Source organism: Misgurnus anguillicaudatus, chromosome 21, assembly GCF_027580225.2.
Source record: "Misgurnus anguillicaudatus chromosome 21, ASM2758022v2, whole genome shotgun sequence".
Taxonomy (NCBI): domain Eukaryota; kingdom Metazoa; phylum Chordata; class Actinopteri; order Cypriniformes; family Cobitidae; genus Misgurnus; species Misgurnus anguillicaudatus.
The window spans coordinates 34,302,797-34,325,750 of NC_073357.2; the positions used below are offsets into that span (position 1 = coordinate 34,302,797).

The 22,954-nt window shown below is 39.3% G+C and overlaps 1 protein-coding gene across 2 annotated transcripts in view; it reads left to right on the forward strand.

Annotated features, from left to right (window-relative positions):
* Window positions 1–19,186, forward strand: part of glceb (glucuronic acid epimerase b) — a 63,870-nt gene extending 44,684 nt beyond the window's left edge. For both annotated transcript variants that reach the window (XM_055203973.2, XM_055203982.2), the window contains 3 exons: window positions 505–1,010; window positions 13,265–13,504; window positions 14,810–19,186. In XM_055203973.2, the coding sequence (XP_055059948.2) occupies window positions 515–1,010; window positions 13,265–13,504; window positions 14,810–15,834 (1,761 nt within the window). In that variant the 5' untranslated portion in view covers window positions 505–514 and the 3' untranslated portion in view covers window positions 15,835–19,186. The remainder of the gene's footprint in view (window positions 1–504; window positions 1,011–13,264; window positions 13,505–14,809) is intronic.
* Window positions 19,187–22,954: the final 3,768 nt, after the last annotated feature.

Consider the following 22,954-nt stretch of genomic DNA (forward strand, 5'->3'; position numbering starts at 1 on the left):
ACAGTACTGTAACTTTTCTTACATTTGTAAACATGCTGGTGAATCTCAATGAGCTGTCTGTGGTTGCTACGGCAACTCTGGTTGTTGTGGTCGTGTTCGTACGAGTGTGCCCACCGAGAAGGAGCATGAGACTGGCTGCAGTTTCAATAACGGCCACTGGTGTCAGTAACGGTTAGAAATTTCTCAACTTACGGAGAGCACCTTTATAGTATTATTTTGTTTTTGTCTGTTTGTTGATCACGAAGTACAAGATGAGGAAAACTAAGATTCCGTATTTTTTTGAGCAGATTTATTGCATTCTGCAGAGAAGGACTGGCGTTTATTGCGTTTTGGGGAAAAAGGGAGAAAGATGACAGAATGACACGGCGGATATTGGATTTTGCGTAAAATTAAGAATGTACTTTTAAATACTGACCTGAAATAATACTGAAATAATAAAAATTTTTTAAATGACGTTTATTGCATTTTGGAACTAAACTCTTCAAATGTATTTTTGTGTTATAGGTAAGCAGTGATGATGCGTTGTCTGTCAGCCCGGGTTCACTACAAGACCTTGATAGTGATCTGTGCACTCCTCTCCCTGCTCACGGTCGTCCTGTGGAACAGATGCACAAGCGAAAAGTCTCTCCGCTTTCTCCCTCGGCACCCTCAGCCCCCTCCCAGCCCTAAAATAGACAGCCATCCGCAGCAGCCCCAGCCCCCTGAACCGCCACCTGTGGTGGGCGGAGTACGTTACGAAGAGATTGACTGCCTGATCAATGATGATGTCACCATTAAGGGCCGTCGAGAAGGCAGCGAGGTGTATCTGCCCTTCGGCTGGATGGAGAAGTACTTCGAGGTGTACGGGAAGGTGGTCCAGTACGACGGCTACGATCGGTTTGAGTTTTCTCACAGTTACTCCAAAGTATACGCCCAGAGAGAGCCATATCATCCCAGCGGAGTATTCATGTCCTTCGAAGGGTATAACGTGGAAGTGCGTGACAGAGTCAAGTGCATCAGTGGAGTGGAAGGTGAGTTATGGATATTTATTAGTTCTGATCGATCTCATCTGATCATAAGTGCATAACATTTGATTTCTTTTATGCTGGTTCTATATACAGTACACCTGATAGCAACATCCATCTTGGGTGTCCAGTTGCAAGTGGTCAGCTGAGACAGATTTCAATGTATCTCCAGGGGAGGGTTGCGGATTATATAACTATATTTATAACTATATTGTTTCCTTGCATTTTTATAAAGTACAGAATGCTTCCATGCTCTTGTTCCCAAAAGCACAACATTTTTTGATGTGACGTTCACCAGAATTAGTGTTGGCCGATACTCTCTCCATAGTGAGATCGTCCTATCGTCAACCTATGAGATCATCGATACACGATAGTATCAGTGTGTGGGTCAATAGTGTACTTATTTATTTATGTGCTATTTTTTACTAATTTATGACAAGCCGTTGGATTGTTGGACAAAAACGGAAGCTGCTTTACCTTAAGGGCAGCTGGCAACACTCTCACAACCGCAACCTCCTTAAATATGATGCCATTAATCTGAGTGCATCATTAGCTGCATTTCCATTACCCTTTAAAGGTGGGGTCCATGATATCTGAAAACCAATGTTGACATTTGAAATCATCTAAACAAACACACCCCTACCCTAATAGAATCTGGACCTTCTTTTGATAGACTCGCCCCACACATACGCAACCCAGGCAACGATGTCAGTTAGTAGACACAGCCCTTACTGCTGATTGGAAGTGTGTTTTGGTAGTCGGCCCTAATCCCTTTTCCAAAGTGTTCTTTAAAAAATTATGCACCCCGCCTTTAAATTGCACAAATTGAAACCTGTGAATTGAAAATAAGTTAAACTAGCCATGATCACAACAATGCTCGATGCCAAACGCACACCTGGGCTTTTTAACCTCTTTCGAGACGAGGCTGGCGGCTAACGCAACGAAATGGCATCCGCAGTGGATCTGAGAGGGTCCGATGCTGAAAATGCAAACACGGTTACTGAAAGCAAAGACTCTCTTCAGGAAAGCCTACAAGATTAGCATAGCAACGCTGCTATACACAGGAAAGGAGACCAGAAGCTGTTTTTAATAAACTGATTAAAATTTAAAACTTAAATTCTGGCAAGAAACTGTTAAATGTAAACTGTAACTGACTGTCGTAACACTCTGAACGCCCCAAAACATATATCATTGATCATCATCATGACTGGCTGAAAGTACACCGCAGGTCTAAAGCTGAGGTGACGACGGGAAAGTACCCTTTCGTGTGCTTGGACATAATTACAACAAGCGGTGTATCGACGACTCAGAAAGCGAGGTGAACAAGTAGAAAAATAACACTTGATGATAATTAACCTTTTATTTTGTCATGGAGGCACAGACTTTCATCCGACTGTGCGGAGTGCCCGTTATGAGGCAGAGTTTACTGTGGCTATTAGTCATTATGTTTCATTACAAGATTATATTGATGATTTTTATCAAAACACCAACTACATTGACTCATTTTACAATCCCACTAGCATGTTATTTAGACAAAATAAAATCTTTTGATTCGCTTGAGGAAGCTGGCATTTTACGCACACTTTTATGTAATTGGCTATATGCCACTGCTGTAATGGCTTATTGCACTATTACTGTTAACGATTATTTGATTGATTGATCGTTAATTTAAATGATCATCGAATATGGGAAATTGCATAATTTGACATCCCTAACGCTCACACAAGGTGGTTTTTCAGGCAATTCAGCAAAGGTGTATTTTGCAAAACTGCAATGGAAAGTTTGTGTGCATTTTTAGGTTATCTGATGTACGTAAGTCACATAATCGAAGATGACCCGTTATGTACTGAAACCTATCAAAAAACACCTCATACGTGTCAGCTCGAGGCACTTCTTGCCAATAATGTTTGGGTAACACTCCTACATCTCAAATAATGTACCATTACCTCCAAGAAACACCTCATATGTTGCTGCTCCTAAGTATAAGGGGCTTTCCTTGGCATTAATGTTTGGATAAAACTCCTATGTCTGCTTTGGTTAAAAAAATGATTAGTGTGGTGGATGTGAAATTAGTACACCTACCAACATCAGTCGATGTCATGTTTGGAATGACTTATCGCGAGAGGAAAAACTATGTTTTAGTCCCATATCTTTGGTTAGTGGATACACAGTCATTTCACAAATAGTTTGCTATGTTGACATTTAGAAAATATTGCATAAGTTTTGCACAAATCTGTAATGAAAATGCAGGTACCCAGGCTCGCTGTAAATTTACTAGAAAATGGGAACAAATCACTCACTGGTTTTACCCCACGATCGTCTATCGGCACAACCATAAACAGAATGTGTCACAAATCTGCAATATGCATCTGTAGAAGCGTTTTGATTAGCGTACGCATAACTGATTATTTTAAATGTGTTTCAGCTCTCAATGAGTCTCATTAACAACATCCACCCAAATGCACGTCACATTAAAGCAGCACTTAATTGTGGTATGTTACAAGTGAGAGGAAAACAACCTGCCTCTTCTCTAACACAACTTGTTAGTGGTCATTAAAAGTCATTTAGTGCAGTCCGAGAGGAATTTCTTGGAAACCAGGCTCAAGTGATCTACATTTGGCTTGTAGTGAAAAGTACCCCCTCAATGGACTTTACATTAAGCAAATGAAAGTGGGATTGATTTACAGGTAGCTACATCGCAAGAGAGGATTTGATGACCTTATTCATAATGGAAAATACTTTTACACTAATACGTCCACATGTCTCACACTAGATGTCAAAAAGAAACAGGTAAACCAAACAGAGAGGGCTGTATGTATACATTTCCATTTTTCATTTCCAAAGACAAGCATTTCACAATAGACTTCAAGAACACTGCTTGAAGGAGGAGAAGCTGGCCATGGTGGTCTCAGCTGTGTCCTTCAGAGGTATATCACTGTCCAGCAACCACATTTTTCTGCGTGTGTCAGTGATTCATCAATGTGTCTATATCTTGACAGATTACTATTTCCTGCTGTGTCACACGCTCGCTCTTTCTTTCTCTCTTTTTCCTTCCATTTATCTATCAATTTCATCAATTTTGTCTTTGCAAGGACACTCCTTCAGCAAATGAAGTTAAGTGGCTGGCTGGAAGCATTGTGCTGATCGAGGACAATTTTGATCCCAGTAACACTTCTATTTGAAATTAAACCCCAATCCTTTAAGTTAACTGTGACCATAATTGTACCATCAACATATGCAAGCTGTTTAAACACAAAAGCATTACTTGCTAATGGCATGACTCACCCAAACCTTTTTGCTGTTTTATACTCCTTTCTTTTTGAGACTTGGTGATGAAGTAATCGTGTCTTAAGATGTATTAAAAAAGAGATTGGTCTAATCAATACTGCAGTATAATGAATGCTTTCTACACCACCACATCTTGATCATTTATTGACTGCAAAGTCTTGACACTCTTCACTCAGTGAACTGCCTTCACAACATACAAAAACCTAAGAATAAGTAGACTATAAAAAGATGAAATGAAAGATGAAATTCAGTTGATTAAAGGGATAGTTCACCCAAAAATGAAAATTACCGTAATTTACTTACCCACAAGCCTTTTGAGATACATATGTCTATCATCTTTCAGACAAACACATTTTCAGATATTTCAGATGATGTCCTATCTCTTCCAAGCTTTATAAAGATTTATGCTGCAGGTTGAATGCTTTATTCTGATTGGATGAAAATAATTTTCACAGGGGTTGATTATTTTTCTGTAAAACACACACCTGTCTTAAAATAACCACCATAGCAATGTTTGTGGTAACCATGCTATAAGCCATGGGTCTTCAATCGGGGGTCTGCGGCCCTCAAGGGGTCCACAACGGAACTGCAGGGGGTCCACCAAATGATTTTTAATCACAAGATTTTTTTGGTTTAAAACGTAAAACATATGTGCAAAACGTTACAACCAATGTCCCCTTTAAGTTGCGCGCGTGCAGGGTCACATAGGCTTATTGAAGGTCCCGCGCTCTCTTCAATTTTAGCCTGCTGGCAAAAACAAAATATCTATGACTCACTCAGGAAGCAGCAGTAGCGACAGAAAAACCACTTCTGTTTCAGGCTGTTCAGATTTGTTATTGCTAAAGCGCTAATTCGACAGGCAAATGACCGCGTGTGTGTTATAAACTGGGACAAAACTATCGCTTCCATTTAGAATCATGAAAACACACCCCGTGATGGTGTTTGGTTCATTCATAGTTGGGTTAAAATCTGGATTTATAGCGCCTGTCAAAAAGTTGCCCCAAAGAGATGCTGCAGACTCATTATATGTTGTTCTCCTGAGTCTGATATGATGCTTTGTAGAAAATAAACCCTAGTAACTCATGACGATGATCCACGAGAAATTCACCATAATCAATCATCTTTATAAACTGAAAGCTCAGGTTCAGTTAAATGTGTAATTGTCCATCTCACAGTAAAATGGAAATGTATTACACTGCAAATAAAATAATAATAATAATAAGCTAAATCTACCTAAACAAAAATACACAGAAAATTATGCATGTATACATAGACACTTTTTCTCTCGCGACCCTCAGACATTTTGAAAAACACAGTGAGAACGGAAACCGTAGCTCACCAGACACAATCCTGAAAGTGTGCGTGCCTAGAAAGGGACAAGCACGTACGACGGCCTACGTAAACATATTACCAAAATGATTGACAACTAGGAGGACCAATAGTCTTGATGATCCACCAGGAAAAAGAAAATCCTCTGCAATACCTTTAAAAATCTCAATTTTACACATTTACTATCGGGGTCCCTGCTCCATGTCTCTCTCATCTAAGGGGTCCCTGCCCCGAAAAACGTAGAAGACCTCTGGTATAAGCAGAATAATTGACTGCGGTCCTTTTGAATAATTTTATTCATGTTGTGCCGCATTACCACCTTGAGTGTACATTATTTTTGAATTTCACACCCAGGGAGAAAAACAGCAAAGTTTGTCACAAGTTAAAACGAGGATTTAAAAAAAATGGCAGAGGATTTGGATATGAGACAAAAGGATATCGAGTTATCATATCACATTGTACAGTACACACAATGCGAACTTGCCTCTAGCGCAAGCTAGTTATTTTTGTTTGGAAAGTTTTAAATATGATCATTTTTCTCTATGAAATTGTATTAATTACCCTCAGAAGGTATTCATTTCTCCCCCTGAGGCCGTGTGGATTACTTTTGTGAAGGATGGATGCACATTGAAGGAAATGGATCCCATATTAAATTGTGAAATAGATCCTATATTAAATTGTCCTAAAGCTTTGAAGCACTATGACATTTTCTAAAATAGCTGAAAATATCTGAAAGATGAATGATGGACATATGCATCTCGGGCAGTGTTGGTTGTTACTTGGAAATAGTAATTAGTTACTGATTACTTCTCCAAGAAAGTAATCCAGTTACTTTACTGATTACTTATTTTCAAAAGTAATTAGTTACTTTACTAGTTACTTTATTAAGTTACTTTTCAAAAACATGATGCACAATTGGAATATGCTATAATGCCAACAGACCTTTCAGCCTAATTCTATTCTTTCTGAATATTCCATAATCTTGAATCAATACAGATGCTCTAGCATCATAAATGTAGTATTTTGTTACAGAAGTTCAGATGACAACATGCAAAATATAAACGGGACTTCTTACCTTTGTGTTGATATAACGATCGCGAGTCGATTCCAGTCTATTTCAGATGTGTGAATAACCCATGAAACCATCTAATAAAATACATCCCATGACCATTTTCCTCCACAAATGCGTATAAATAATATAGATATGTAGTCTGTTTTTAACATCAGATTTCGCATGAACGTCTTTAATAGATTATAATATACAATCTGAGGACTATTTATGGAGCCGCAGCGGTCATGTCATCTGGGGGTTCAGGTTTTTTTTTCAGTAGGTTTCACATTCCTGTGCCGGCTTGCTAGATGTTTGTAGAGTTTTATTCCCACGCAGAGTGTAAACCGGACGCTGATGTTTTTGTCACCTTTAACTGAGTTAAACTCAAAGTAATTTCGGTACTTCCAAGCATTAAACGTTGCATAGTCTTGTTCTCTTCTGCGCTTCATGTTCAACACTACACTGACTGACGGCGTGGCGCTCATACTTCATTTTCACTCGACTCGCGTCACGACACGAGACAGTCTCACGAAACAAAATCAAGGTTAAAAAGTAACGCAGTAATGCAGCCTGTTTACGGATAAGTAACAGTAATCTAATTACTGTTTTTGCTATTGTAATCCCTTACTTGACCCATTACTTGAAAAAAGTAATCGGATTACAGTAACACGTTACTTCTAACGTGTTACTGCCCATCACTGATCTCTGGTAGCTTGAGGGTGAGCAAGTCATGGGGAAATTTTCATTTTTGGGCAAACTATCGCTTTAAAACTTAGTGGTTTAGGATATTTGAAAGTACATTTTTGTTTTTCATGGGGAAAATGTCGGCATTATTTTTTGCACAGGAAAAAAAACTTGAATAAACACATTAGACGCATTCTAATATACAGACAAAATTGTAAACTGTATTACACATTTTTTTAGGCGTGTGAACTGGTTGTCTTGGACCCATTTGCATTGGGATGGTAAATTCCAAACATAAACACAATATGTTGCACATTTTAAACACCCATAAACTGAGCGCACTCTACAATTCCCTTAAATGCAGATTTGTGCCAGCTTTCATTTACTGTAGTCATTGATTGGCATTCGGAATTAAATCGTTTTCTACTTTTCGGCACAAGCTTTTAAGACACGAGTGTTTTTCAGATCTTGCTCCTTGTGCACATTTCAGTGTGAGCATTCAGAGAGCCCAGTTTTTCGTGTCACTTCAAATAGTCACCATTGTACCATAATCCTTTGTGGCAGGTAGAAAAATTGGGTTGTCTATGAATTGAGATAAAAATCTCAGTAGCTGTGGTATAGCACAAATCCGATGAAGTTGTACCAGTCCCTCTGCTTTGGTGTTAAAAGCTGTGTTTACATGGGGCAGCGCGCTCTGTTCTGTGAGCTACAAAGAAGCTCGGTTGTATTAATGATCGCCTTGGATCGGAGCCTGTGGGGAATCAGCAGAGTTTAAAGCATTGCCTCTGATTGTCCACATCCTTGGTAAATTAAAGTGTTGATCCAAAGCACAAAATCAACATTTCAGCATATGTTGTTTTCCAGTGATTGCAGGGTGTGATGGGCATCCGACCTGTGCACGTATGTGGAGCTGATTTATCCATTGGCGTGTTTTAATTTAACATCTGCCATCTGATTGCAAATTGCAAAGGTTATGTGAATGCAATGGCAGTTAGCGATTTCTTCGTCTCAGTGGCTTTAATTTGCCGTGGTTTAAATATATGCTTGCTTGTGTTTTTGGACTTTGCGGTGTTTATACTGTACACGCACAAGCACACATACGAACACAAAACAAAGATTAATTAGAGGTTCTGTTTTCATCGTGGCCATCAGGAGAAGAAAAACAGCATGTAAAGCTCAGGGGTAATAACCCACATGAGCCTGCGGCAGTGTGTTGGAGCAGAGAGCCTGTTATCAGACACGGCGGACAGACTCATCAGTCTCTGTGCCGCAGCTAAAGGAGAGGAGGAGAACGAAAAGGAGATGAGTACAGAGGGTGGTGGGGAACGAGAGCTCCGTTTTCCTCCTCCTTCACTTTGAGGGATGGTGTCTCCTCCAGCAGAAGATGAAAGTGCTTTGAATAGAATCTAGGCCATAGCTTCTCCACAGCCCCCATCTGCCTCTTGATACAGGTCCCACTTACAGCCTGTAGCTCTTCTGTGTGTCTGTGCGCTCTGCAAATTGGGATGCAGTCTTATTGGTGTGTTCGTCATTTCTATTGCCTTGTTATGTCTGTGTTTAACCCTGCATGTGTTTTTATGTGTATGTTTGTGGATTGATGTTTTAAAGCCAGATATTAACCAGCAGCATGGTCGCAGTGTTTTGCCTGTGGCTTGATTTCTGTCATGACAGGCTGTAGAATAGATGAGTTGTGGTTAACCAGAGAGAGAGAAAGAGAAAGGATAGACGAAAAGCCTACTGACCTTTAACCCCTTAGCATTTTTGTCTGTGTCAACAGTGCAACCTCATAAGAGACCAAGGTAACCAAAGTTAGGAAAATCTACTCAAGGGGTTTTAAAGGCTTTATTGCCTTTTGTAGATCTCTGTTTGAGCCTGGCCAATAGAAGGTTAATGCATCTTGTTAGCGAGTTCTCAGGGTACGTGGTTAGCAGCTCTCGAAGTGCATTTTTAAACCAGAAAGTGCAGTTGTGGAAAAGCCATCATTTTTCTTTCAAAGTGGTGGTCTTTTGTTAGTAGTTGTTTGAATTATGAACAGCTTGACATTAAGTGTGTTTTTTTTTTTCATTATTTATGTGGGCTGGGTATTGGCAACGGCCTCACGATACGATACATGTCGCGATACATGGTTCATGAAACAACATATCACGGTACGGTAATATACATTGCATGTGGTGATACATTGCAATACATTTTCTTTTTTATCAAAAATGTTACAAAAAGAGCTGAATTAAAAAAAACCTTTTTTTAAGGTCAAGGTGTTTCCACACGTCGGCTTTGAAAGCTGCAGGTGTTTTTAAATTTTTTGCCATTTTCTCACTCCCGCTGACTTTTGAGACATTGGCCGAATGGCCGTATATGACAGACAACTGGACAGCGACAACTACAGCAGTGGCGGAGTAGGTCGTTTGACGCACACAGAATGATTTGATGTTTTTTTAAAATATCGATAGTAGAGATTGAAATATCAATACACTATCGTGGAAAAATTATCATGATAGTTGGCTGTATCGATATTGTTTGCACAGTCCTATTAAGGTCATTATTTTTCATTCGTTATAATTATTCTAGGGAAGTTCATTTCAGTTAATTTTATTAAACTTGTCTAGGACAGAGATGATCAGGAAAGGTCTGTACAGACCCATCTGTGAGTCTTTGACCGTGCAGCTTTCAAACTATACTCAAGCATGGACACACATGCAGTACAAATGATTTCTCACACAAATGATTACTTTACCAGACTCTCAGGGAAGCAATATTTTGCGTCATTTACAGGCCATTAACAAATTAAGAATAGAAAAGTGATGAAATATCTGCAGTCACGTCAGTAAATGGTTAACAAAACAAAATGAACATCCCTAAATGATTTATTATTTTTCATTCATTAAGATCATTTATTATTTTACTAATTACAGTTACTTTAGTGCAATCCAGTTGGTTTTTCAAGTCGCTTAAAATTACCATTACATTTCTATTTAATACTTTTACATAAGTCATCAAAATAAGTTAAACAATTTTAAATAAGTTTTAAAAGTTACAGCAGGGTTTTTGTTAGAGATGTTCCGATACCATTTTTCTCTTCCCGATACCGATTCCGATACCTGGGCTCAGGGTATCGGCCGATACAGAGTACCGATCCGATACCTGGGTGTATATCTGTAAAATATACAGCTATACATACTACTAGTCCTGTATGAATGGATATAACGGTTTTATGGTGTGCTTCAGACTTATTCCTGTATAAAATATGAACAAATACATACAGTGAACTAGGGTATTTTTATTATCTGAAAGACATTTGACAGTAATATTTATTTTTCCTAAGAGAAAACGAGCCACAAATCTAACACTGTACACTGAAAGGGTATTTTAGTTTTAGAATAATTTGAAAAATCTGTGGAATTCTGTGGGATGATTTTAAATGTTTTTAGAAGAAATTAGAGAATTTAAGCTATTAAATATTACAAAATTGCATCTAAAATAATTACTTTTTAAAGGCTTACAATTAAAATGAATACACCAAACAAATGAGTCCTCTGAATTAAACTGGACCAACATGAACCAGATAATGTGCATGTCAAGATAGAATTATAGTTTGTAGCCTATATAAAAGGACATATATTATTGTTAATATATATTATAGCAGAATAAAAAAGCTTCTGTAAACGTTCTCATTATGAATTAAGCACGTATGAAGATAATTTCATCATTTTTACAACGCAATGTAAACTTTATATTAAACATAACAAGAGCATTCGTCTTGTAAACGGATTTGAAATTATGGATGTGCTGTGCTGACTGTGCGTCACATAGACGACAGAGACAAGTAAGATCTGCGTTAAAACTCAGTGGTAAGTTTTATTTCATCTCAAATATCAAACGGTTCATGCTTTTATCATTAAAAACAATCACAGCAAACAGCACATGCAGGGTTTATGTACTTATCAATGCTGCTCACAAACGCGCGAGGCTATGTATGTTTACTTGTTGTCAATGACAGTACTGGTCACTCACAAACGCGCTCAAGCGCGGGGTATGTGTGCTTGTCAATCACGGGCATTAACTCCGTTGAGTACTCCTCCAAAATCTGCGGCCGCGGATTCCATTGAGACATGTCGATGTTTTGTTTTATTAGTCTGAAATACTAACAAACAGCGGACATACGGCTGCATGCTTTCATTTCTTTGCCGCTCTAAGTAAACAGTGGTTGCGTCACGCATGAGGTAACTTCCTGGTGTTTGCATTCAGAGCAGCGAAGAAGAAATGAGTTTCGCTTTGCAGCGTTAGCTATAACGGGCATGACTAGGTTTAGTAAGAAAATGGTATCGGATCGGTACATGGGTTCAAGTACTCGCCGATTCCGATGCCAGAATTTTTTGTGGTATCGGCCGCATTTCCGATACTGGTATCGGAATCGGAACAACTCTAGTTTTTGTTAGCCGAACCCCCTTGAACTAAATTAATTACCTGAAGTATCCCCTGAGATTTTAAGTAAATGTTAATATAATTTAAGAGCAAATTTGCATTTCCAACTTTAAAAAAAAGAAAAAATTAAAAGTTATTTCAGCAGCATTTTATTTTTGTTATTATTATTACCTGTTATTGCACCTTCATCTGAAAATGTTCTTTCATTGGTGCACAAAATGTATCCATTAGGGGTGTCACGATTCTTCAAATCCTCGATATGATTACATTTTCGATTGTAGTGTCACGATTCGATTCGTTTCTCAATTTTCAATTTTTTTTTTGAAAGCACAAAAAATGCTATGCCATTTTTAACTAGACTTTTATGAAATATAATATCTGACCTTGAACCCTGAAATGCCCTGCCATGTTAGTCGTGCTGCCAGTGGAAAAAATATGGTACACGCACATACCTGATAAAATGAAACTTCCTGTCAGATGAACATTCCTGTCAGTACTTTGCACCTTAAAAACACGCTTTTATTACCATAAGACGAGATTGTGAGACTATACCCCAATAAGTCATGTTTAAATGCTGTTTTCATAACTCTTAAGCAACTGAAATAAGTTGTTGTGAAACTTAAACAGATCTCAGTTCAGAGAAACGACCGGTCCTGTCACAGACGCCGCTTTACTGTGCACGCACGCGTGCTCTGATTGAGTTTAGCTGAAGGTGGGAGGCGCTTGCTGTTTTTTGTTTCCCATGTAAAGAGCAGCTCGCATGGTGTCTCCTGCATCTGCCATGCTATCTTTTGACTGGTTGTAGCTAGCGAAGCCATTTTTTCCAGCTTGGCAAGCCGACCGGACTTGACAAGAGGGCGTGGCAGCATCAACGCTTCCATTTTTTTATTTGAAGTTCGAGGTGTGACTTAATTTCGATCGACACCCTTAGTATCCATCCATTTTGCATGAGTTCACAGTTATATTTGTAGTTTTGTGTAATCGCCACATGACGATTTTTTATTTTACAGTTCATTAACTTGATATTTTATTTCACGGTAATGCTATAGGGCTGGCCAGAATGGTGGTATAGAGTAACCCAAATCTTAATGTGGTAAAAGTAATTGATGGAAACTGATAAAGTATGTCATGAAACCGTGCAAGACCAATGCATTCTGTTTGCTAATGCTATATTACTTGTTGGTAAAAACAAACAAAAATTTTTTTAAAAGCTTTTTTAAAGGGGTTAAGAGATTTTGATTTTACCATTGCAAAGTGCCACAACGCAACTTTGCCTTTGCATATTGGTTTCCGATTTTGTCTTGTCTTTTGATTTCATAGTCTACAGCTTCTTCATTAGGCAAGACACAGTTTGCAAAGTTTCTTGATGTATCGTATGGCAATTTCTCCTTTGCCAATTGTTATTTTTACACCCATTCTGTGAAAAGTTGACCAATTTATCTCTCCTGATGTCACACCCCTTCTTCTTTTCATCCCTTTTCTGCAGGAGTACCTTTATCCACCCAGTGGGGCCCTCAAGGATATTTCTATGCTATTCAAATAGCTCAGTATGGCCTGAGTCATTACAGCAAAAACCTGACAGAGCGTTCGCCCCATGTGGAGGTGTACGACACGGCGGAGGAGAGAGACAGCAGATCTAGCGCATGGAGCATCCCTAAGGGTTGCTCTCTCACCAGAGTCTATGACAAGACCAGAACCACATTCGTTCGACAGTTCAGCGCTACAGGTACTGCAGATTTTGAGCTATGTGCCTTGATGTTTCCATCACTCATTTTTATTTTAGTATTACTACTTCTATCTTTTGTTTATTGTTTTCATGCTGTTTTATTTCTCTTGAATGTTTTCATCACTTTCATCTCATCATATTGCATTCATTTGCTGCAGTTCCTTGTATTCCAATGACTTATGGTAGTAAAATTGCATACACTGCTGAATTGTGGGGTATCTGGGGGAAACATCTGTGCCGCTATCAAAAATTAGCCAGATGGAGACATCTCCGTAGACATGTTATGTGAATGTTGGATTTATAGCATATCTTGGTGCATTTCTTCATCAGCCTCTTAAATGATATGATCTTGCATTTTTAAGGTTTCAGACACGCCCTGCTGCTTTGAAGCATAGAGCTAATCAATAGCCATTACAATTAGCTATGTCTATCGAGCTGGCAGGCAGTAATTGGTGTCATCACCCCGAGCATTGATCAAAGCGAGGCCAGCTAAGACACAGTGGGTCCAAGGCTCCAGCAGGACACTGCCTCCCTCATCTACTCTCTGTCCTCCACAATCTCTGCTATTGATATGGGGTAATCGGAGCTGGACTGTACAAATCCACTTAGTCTCTGCATTGGATTTATGGATTTATGAGTGCATTAAAAAGTATTGGGGCTTGAGCGCTCTCTTTCTTGTCTTTCCCTTATATGCTTTCGTCCCATATACATCCCCTGCCCTATTTCTCTCATGCTTTAATGCTGTTGATATTACTTCTTCTCCCATGATTTTTTTCTTGCTCACTCTTATCTTTACTTTTCCTCTTAGTATAGGAGGTATGCGCAGGTATTCTTTTTGTTCTGCATAAGCTTGTCAGAAGTAAACATGAAGCGTGGAGTGGTTTGACGCTGACAATGAGAGATGAATTTAGGTGGAAGTGTTGAATTTGCATTTTGTTTAAAAGAGGAATAAAGTGCTTTGATTGAGAGTTGAAAATCTCTGATCTACCCACTCTGAGTTCCACTGCAGTGTTTTCCAGAGGAGAAATTAGTTTAACACATTGTCTAATGTGAGATGCATTATTTTTAAGTTGTTATCATGGTTGGAGCCAGGCTGCCTTTCTGGCTTTAACTTGACAGTTTAATTAACCCCGAGAGAGTGACACATAAAACCTTGCTTTTTTAAAATGTCACTACTAACAGGCACTAATGATTACTATGTGTGCCTGTGTTTAGGCATATATGTATTTGTTATTTTAAAATATCAGGGGAGGAACCTATCTGCTGTAACATTTTCTGTTCTTTCATCTCTCTTATCTGTCCTAGATAACTCGGAGGGCATCTCGCTTCCCCTTGGCAACACGAAAGATTTCATCATCTCTTTCGATTTGAAGTTTACGTCCAATGGTAGCATCTCCGTTGTCTTGGAGACCACCGAGAAAGGGCCTCCATTTGTTATCCACTACGTAAGTACCACGCAACTCATTTCATTGAAGGACCGTGACATCACCTATGGAATTGGCCCTCGGACTGCATGGACCACAGTCACGCGTGACCTCCTCACTGACCTCCGCAAAGGCATCGGCCTGTCCAACACCAAAGCGGTCAAAGCCACCAAGACTATGCCTCGGCGTGTCGTGAAGGTAGTTCTTCACGGCCACGGCACAATAGACAATATCACAATCTCCACCACTTCACACATGGCGGCGTTTTTCGCCGCCAGCGATTGGCTGGTGCGCAACCAGGACGAGCGCGGTGGTTGGCCGATCATGGTAACTCGTAAACTCGGGGAGGGTTTTCGCTCTCTAGAGCCCGGTTGGTATTCTGCTATGGCACAAGGGCAGGCGATGTCTACGTTGGTGCGTGCCTACCTGTTCACAAAAGACGACACTTACCTAAAGTCCGCCTTGCGTGCCACTGGACCTTTCAAACTGCCCTCGGAGCAGCACGGGGTCAAAGCTGTGTTCATGAATAAATACGACTGGTATGAAGAGTATCCCACAATCCCTAGCTCCTTCGTCCTGAATGGGTTTATCTATTCCCTCGTAGGCCTGTATGACCTGGCACAAACAGCGGGTGAGAATCTTGGTAGGGAAGCAGGCCAGCTGTTCAGCAAGGGGATGGAGTCCCTCAAGGTTATGCTGCCCCTGTACGATACAGGGTCGGGCACCATCTACGATCTGCGCCACTTTATGCTGGGCACCGCGCCCAACCTGGCACGCTGGGACTACCATACAACGCACATCAACCAGCTCCAGCTGCTAGGTTCTGTTGACAACTCGCCCATCTTCAGGGACTTCATCAAGCGCTGGAAAAGCTACCTGAAAGGAGGGAGGGCCAAGCACAACTGAAATGGAGCACAGGGGGCCTATTAAATCTCTTTCAAATCCTCTTCCTGACTGCCACCGTAAGGACCAGAGGAGGCCAAGTGTAAGACTTCTAGCCATGGTCTGCTGCAGTTTGTTGCAGGGGAAAAAGGACTGAACACTCTGGTAGCCCTCTGATTTTCTGTTTGAGACAGTAATTGCAGTGCTTCTTGTGTGTGTGTGCTGAGGTTTTAATTAGAAACGAACGCAGCTGCTTGCAGCATGTGTCTTGTTGAGGAGGGGAGGGCTTTGGTATTTTAATATTCAAAGCTTCAGATCTGCAGGTCTGAGTGAGAATGTGTCTGCCTGAGATTTGCCACATCTGGGCACACTTCAGTCGAGACGAGATGAGTGCAAAGCGGCTTTCAGAATCTTCTTCCAAAATAACGCTCAGAAATGAATGGGTCACCAGACAGGCAAAATCTTTTAAAATAAACAGTTAAAAAGGACTGTAGAGAAATCAACTTAAGCTGTAATAGATGTTTGATAAGATATAAGTTTATAACCCATGACTAGAATACTAAGGCATATAAGCTACAGGGGAAATGTTGAAGATGTCCACGAGTGTAGCATTGCTTGTTTCAGAGAGCAGTTATAGTTTACTTTTTCGGATTGATGTTGGATAGACACACAACACCTCATGTTCAACCCACACTTCATGATGCATCATACTCTTTAACCCTCACCACAATCATTAAATGGACATTCCACTTTTTTTGAGGGTATGCTCATTTTTCAGCTCCCCTGGAGTTGAACATTTGATTCTCGCCGTTTTGGAATCTATTCGGCTGGTCTTCGGGTCTGGTGCTACCACTTTTGGCGTGGCTTGGCGCAGTCCATTGAATCTGATTAGACCATTAGCAAAAAAAGGAACTAAGGAGTTTCGATGTTTTTCCTATTTGGAGCTTCGCTCTTCTGTAGCTACATCGTGTACTAAGACCTACAGAAAATCAAGGACTTTGCTGATGTGGCATGGCTGAGGCAGGCGTTGTGATGTTGCCCACTACCCCCGTAAATAGTCCGCTGCCATTGAAAGTAACCAAGGGGACTATTTTCGGGCAGTGCGTGGTGTCGCTGCGCCTGCTGCGGCCGTGTTATATCAGCAAAGTCCTTGATTATTACGCCAGAATGAGAGTATAGTTCCTAACCATATCTGCCTAGAAAATCACAACTTTTAATTTTCCTTCGTTCTAGTGCACAGTGTAACTACAGAAGAGTCAAGTTTTGGGTGGGAAAAATATCGAAACTCTTTGGTTATTTTTAGCGCTAAGCTGGTGATCTAATCGGATTCGGTGGATTGTGCTGAGCTTTGCTGGAGGTGGTGGTGCCGGACCCGGAGATCGGCTGGGTGGATTTCAGGGCGGTGGGAGTCCGGTGTTTGGCTCTGGGAGAGCTGGAAAATGAGCATATTTTCAAAAAAAGTGGAATGTCCCTTTAAGGCTGTCAATAATACAGTCCTGCCTATTATGTATTCGAAGCTTTAGAAAGCTGGTTGAAGGTGCAGATATCTTAAGTTATTAAGATGTAGACTCTGACATTTTACTTAAAGCTTTGAGTACATCACGTCAGTAGCTTTATCAGAATTTTAAAGAGCTCAGTACAGTGGTGTAGGCCATGGTGTTTATCCGTTTAGTGAATATCTGAAACCTCAGTTGAAGTAAGTTTCATGTAGACTGGTCATGCACTTTACTTCTGTGGCATGCATGTGTGTGTGGTGAGGATGCCTTTATAAAAATACTTGTGAGGAATGATCAGTTCAGTTCTGACATTTATTCAGTATTTCATTTCATACCTTAATATGAATAATTTTGTTTGCTGAATCCAGTGTTATTGTAGCTATATCTATTTTCGGTGACGGTATTTTGAGCATATTTTTTAACTCAATCTTGTTTGGTTAATGTCAAACACCAAAATATATAGAGCAAAAGAATGGGGATATTACTCTCACTCTTCCTACGTCAATAAAATAATTTAAACTCCTCACTGGCCAAGCTTCAGAGCGTGGAGACCGTAAGATTTTTTTTAGCTTGAAAAGGTTTTGCTAATGTTGTCCTGATGTTTCAGAGGGATTAGTCGCTTGACCTCATGCAGCAGAAAAACTCCACGTGTCTGAATTCTGTTTATCTTACCTGAACATAGTAGCCGAGATTCCATTATCTGGCAACCTGCTGCTTGGAATCATCTCGAACAGATGTTTTAACATTAGGATTTTTTATGGGATTTAGATTCTCTGCAGGAAAATATGACATTTATAAAGGTTTGACATCAAAGCTGCTGGTTTGTTGATGCTTGTTTGACTCTATCTAAAGGCTGTGCTGTAACTGTGTTAACCCTTTTTCAGTTGAAAACTCATTTATTTTCCCCATGAAAATCAGGTCGCTAGTCATGGATATCAGAAATAATACTATGCACATCTCATATTTGTCACTTCGTGGGCGAATAAAATATTAAAATGTAGACTGGCGTTACTACAGAGAGCCTATACGTTTTGTTTATACCAAAGTCTTTCAAGTTTAAGTTGTTTTATTTGAGACTTTCGTTCTTGGTTGTTGTGTAATGAAGAGCATAGAGCATTTAGAGGTCATTTTTTTAGTTTGGAAAAAAGGAGGAATGTTTTAGGAGTGGTACATATTATGCCTTCCTCCTCTGAGGAAATGCCTTTTTGATACTATTTTTGTCAGTGTAGATTTCTATAATGTGGAGTGTGTAGCAAATGGAACAGGGAAAATATTATTAATCATCGCTGTTTATGGGAATGTGTGCAACTCATGATGTAGTGCTCAGCGCTGTGTGTTTCAAAAGGAAAAAGAGATTTGGAACAAGATATTTGTTCTTTGAATCTTTTTCGAATCAGCCTCCTTTTGAAATTGGTTCAATAAAACGTTTTGTTTGCATTTGTGTGAACTCCTCAGAATAAATGTATAAAGCACAACAATAGTTTATTTTAGTTAATTTATTCTCTTTTTTTATAATATTTGTGCTCTGGACAATGTGCAAAATCTTCCTCTGAAAGCTGCTGCAGTTTCAAATATTGAAACTGTAGAGTTCAGGTTGATCTTCTTTTCTTTCTTTTCTTTTCCTTTCTTTCTTTCTTTACTGTGTTCTTTCCATTCATAGCTTATAAACAGACATGCAAGATGTGTTTCATGTGTATGCAATAAATGGTTGAACTGGATCGCGACAGCTTGCACACCCAGAGGTTGTACAGACTTCGCAAAGGAAGCACAATGTGCACGTGCGATCGTTTTTATGCAGGAAAAATGTTTATTAAAGTCTTTGTGCTTTAAAATAGCTTTTTTAAAGTTGTATTAATAAAGGCATTTCTTTTTATACACAAGTTTCTGGATTTTTTTGTTCATAAATGAAACAGTAGTCTCCTGTAGTTGTGGTGTATTTTTAACTGTAATTTTAAAGCGTAGCTCATTTTTGATTCATGTAATATGTTCTGCTGTTCGGTTTCTGTTCCCATGTGGTCACTTCAACTCCCTCACTAGCTGAGCAGAATTGACCAGAGTGCTGTTTACTGCCTGAGGCTAGTTGACTACTACTTCACCCTTCAAAACGTTTATCTCCTACCTCCCTGTTCTCTATAATACCTGCACCCTATGTCGGTCATACATGCATAGTAGTTTAATTACTATTTACATCCCGGGGTCTGATCTGGTATTTTACCCTTTATTCTTAATCTTTTGTTGTGTCTTTTTCTCAATAGTTTATTTGCTATTTTAGGTGGCATTAGCTGAGCTCATGCTGCTGGTAAACTGTGGGTGAAGCCATCCCACAGAGTGTATTTTAATGACTGTCTTATCAAATTATCACTTGTTTTACCCAAACTCAGCCAGCTGTCATTTGTGTGTTTGTGGTCTATTTGCAAAAACATAGTTTTTATTGATTTTGTCTTTTTTTACAGTAAAAATTTGCAGATACTCTGAAAATTATTAAACAAGCAAGATTACAAAATATTTAGTCTTTACTATTACTGTGGGTTCACACCAGACGCGAGTTCAACGATTTGCACGAGTAGATTACATACAAAGTCAATGCAAAGACGCGATTAGACGCATCCTCGCATGGGGCGATCAGATTGAAGTAATATGGGCGGCGAAAACACGTGCTATTCGCCGAAGTTGAAGATATTCAACTCGAGTGAAAAATTTGCATGACACGAAGTTAAATCCCGAGAGTAATCTAGAGCGAGTAATGCGATGCCCTGCGTTTGGTGTGTACGTAACATTACAAAACCCTTACGAATTTTTTTGAGGTCTATGGTTAAAACCCAAATTTGCGAATATTGGTAATTTCTTTTAAACTTGAGTTAAAACTCATGTTTGTACCGAGCCCCTAAGGTGACATTGGAGTAAGAAAATCTAATTTTTAGTTTCATGTGCTCACGTGAAACCTTCATGTGCGCACGCGATAGATTCATGTGCGTATGCAAAAACTAAACGCGATAGTTTCACGCGCGCACGCGATCTTAAGCTTTATTTAATTTTTGCTCCATTTCCCCTATTTTTGGTCCAGGGTGTAAAGTTGGGTTCGGGCTGTTTTGGAGCATGAAGGAATTATGGAGAATTATGGAGCCCCTAGGGGGACATAAAGCAAAAATTAAATAAAGTTTAGTTTTGCGTGCACACGTAAAACTATCGCGTGTGCACACAAAACTAAACTTTGTTTAATTTTTGCTCCATGTCCCCTTAGGGGCTCTGTATCTTTAAGCAACATATTAGCATATAAAAGTTTACTTGTCTCCGTAATTCCTTCATGCTTTAAAACATCTTGAATGTAACTTACACACTTGCCTCATTTAGTATACACGGATTTATGAATATGCTAATCAGTCCCCACCTCTATTCAATTGCACCGCTCAGACCATATATATGAATATGCAAATTAGTGCCCGCATCCACTCTTTCGCACCTGAACTGCACGTTTACAGCACCAATGTTTAACGCCGATGTTAACTGGTTACAGCACTTACCATACATGTGTGAGCAACGATATATACTGATCCACGCGTCCAACTGTGTTGATATGATTTTTACATTTGTGACGTTGAAAACAAGGCAATTTTAAACCACTGGACTAAGACTGCCTTCAATTTTATGAAAAAATCCTCAACAGTGGTGTTGAATGATGAATTTGCATATGGCTTGTGTTTAAACACTCTACTACAGACATATAAACAACAATAAAAACCTGATTTTCCCCACAGTGGGACTACATAAATAAAAACAGAAGTGAAGACGAAAAAAAGAAATTTTAACCTAGCCACATAAAGTGTATGTGTGCAAACAGTGCAAGACAGAAGACACTGCACACTACAAGACATATGCATGAAATAAAAATGAATTATAAAAATAGCGCTGACCAGTACAGTTTGTGAACTATGCGCTTCCCACTATTTTGACGATTACCAAGCTGTCAAATTCGAGGTTAATCTCGAGTGCTTCATTACATTCTACTCATGTTCGCATCCCTGATGTATGCCGCAGTTGTCTACTTGGTTTGTCATTGTAAGAGGACACGGTGAGCGCTGTGGCTTATGTGTCTGTGCGAGATTTGTACACTCTGATGTCATTTCCCATTTATGACCTAATACCTCAACTATGAGGTTGTTCAGCCTTTTCTCATCCGGCACACCCACAGATGTTTGAGATATTTTACCTCTGGTATTATTATTTGACCCGAGCAACAAAGATGTGAGTCCAGCAGAGATATGAGTGCTGCTCTGGCTGCAGAGATTGAGAGAGGGGAGGGGGGCAGGAGTTGACGTTGGCATTTTATGCCAGTCTGTGGGGTGAATAGGCTGTGCCCTCTGCATCCGTCTGCATCTGGCTTTCACATCAACAATGCTGCATTGTTATTATGCATCCAGCAAGGCCATACACACACAACACCTCACTCCCACATACATTCTTTCATGTCTGCCCTCCAGACGATACACACACATTTAATGAGGCTGCAAGTCTGTTTGAACTAAACAGAGGGAGCCTGATGCTGATGATCAGAGATGCTGCAGTGACAAAGAAAACAGGGTTGTCTGAAAATTGGGAAAAAAGTAACTCTTTTATATTTATAATTTTAAAACCTTTTAGACATTAATTTATACCCAATTCCCTAAAACGGAAATTTCTGATTTGGGTTAATTTACACAGCAGAATAGCATTAGTCACCTTATATCAAACATTCTGTTGTGTTCCTTCAATCCCTTTACTGTGGGATTCAGAGAGACGCAAAGTGAGATTACTCCACCAAAAGAGCAGCTTATAGTTGATGAACAACTGATGCTTATGAAATGGTCTGCTGCTCTGAAAGTGGCTTGCTGTACATTGGGGCAAATGCAATGCAAACTTGTTACAAAGTTTCAAAATATTAATTTGTCTTCTCAGCAATATATATTTGCATTTTATTAGGAATAATTTCTAAAAAATAAAATATAATTTGTTATTGGTGCCTGACTTTTAGTTTTATCTGGTGTTATTTAAGCATTCTAAAGGAAAAAATGTAGATGCATTCTTATGCAGAATTTTGTGGCAGACATTTAAATAAAAAATAAATATGAAAATTGATTATTGCTTTCAGGCATGTTTAGGCCTTTGAAACATAAATTGTGTAATAATTATCCAGTTTACTCTAAAACTTTATTACTTGCGAAACATTATTTTAGTTAAGACAATGCTGCCATCATGTGGTAGCATTTGGATTTTTTGGTGTTACATAACCACACCATTATCAGGAACATTATCAAATTCTGTCTTTTGTTGAACATATTGTGGTGGTTTTCCAAACAGGGTTTAGATTAATCCAGGATTTATATTAGAACGTTTTGTTTTTCACAAACAAACCTTACAAAAAACAATACTGGTGTGCAAAGAGATGTCATCATTTACTTGATCTCATGTTGTTTCAAACCTGTATACATTTCTTTGATCTGATGAACATGAAGGAGGATATTTTGAGGAATGTTTGTAACCAAACATCAAATAATCACTTCCATTGTATTCTTTTTTTCCTACTATGGAAGTGAATGGGGCTCATGAGCGGTTTGGACACAAACACATTCCTCAAAAATATTTTCCTTTGTGTTAAAGGAAACCACCACCGT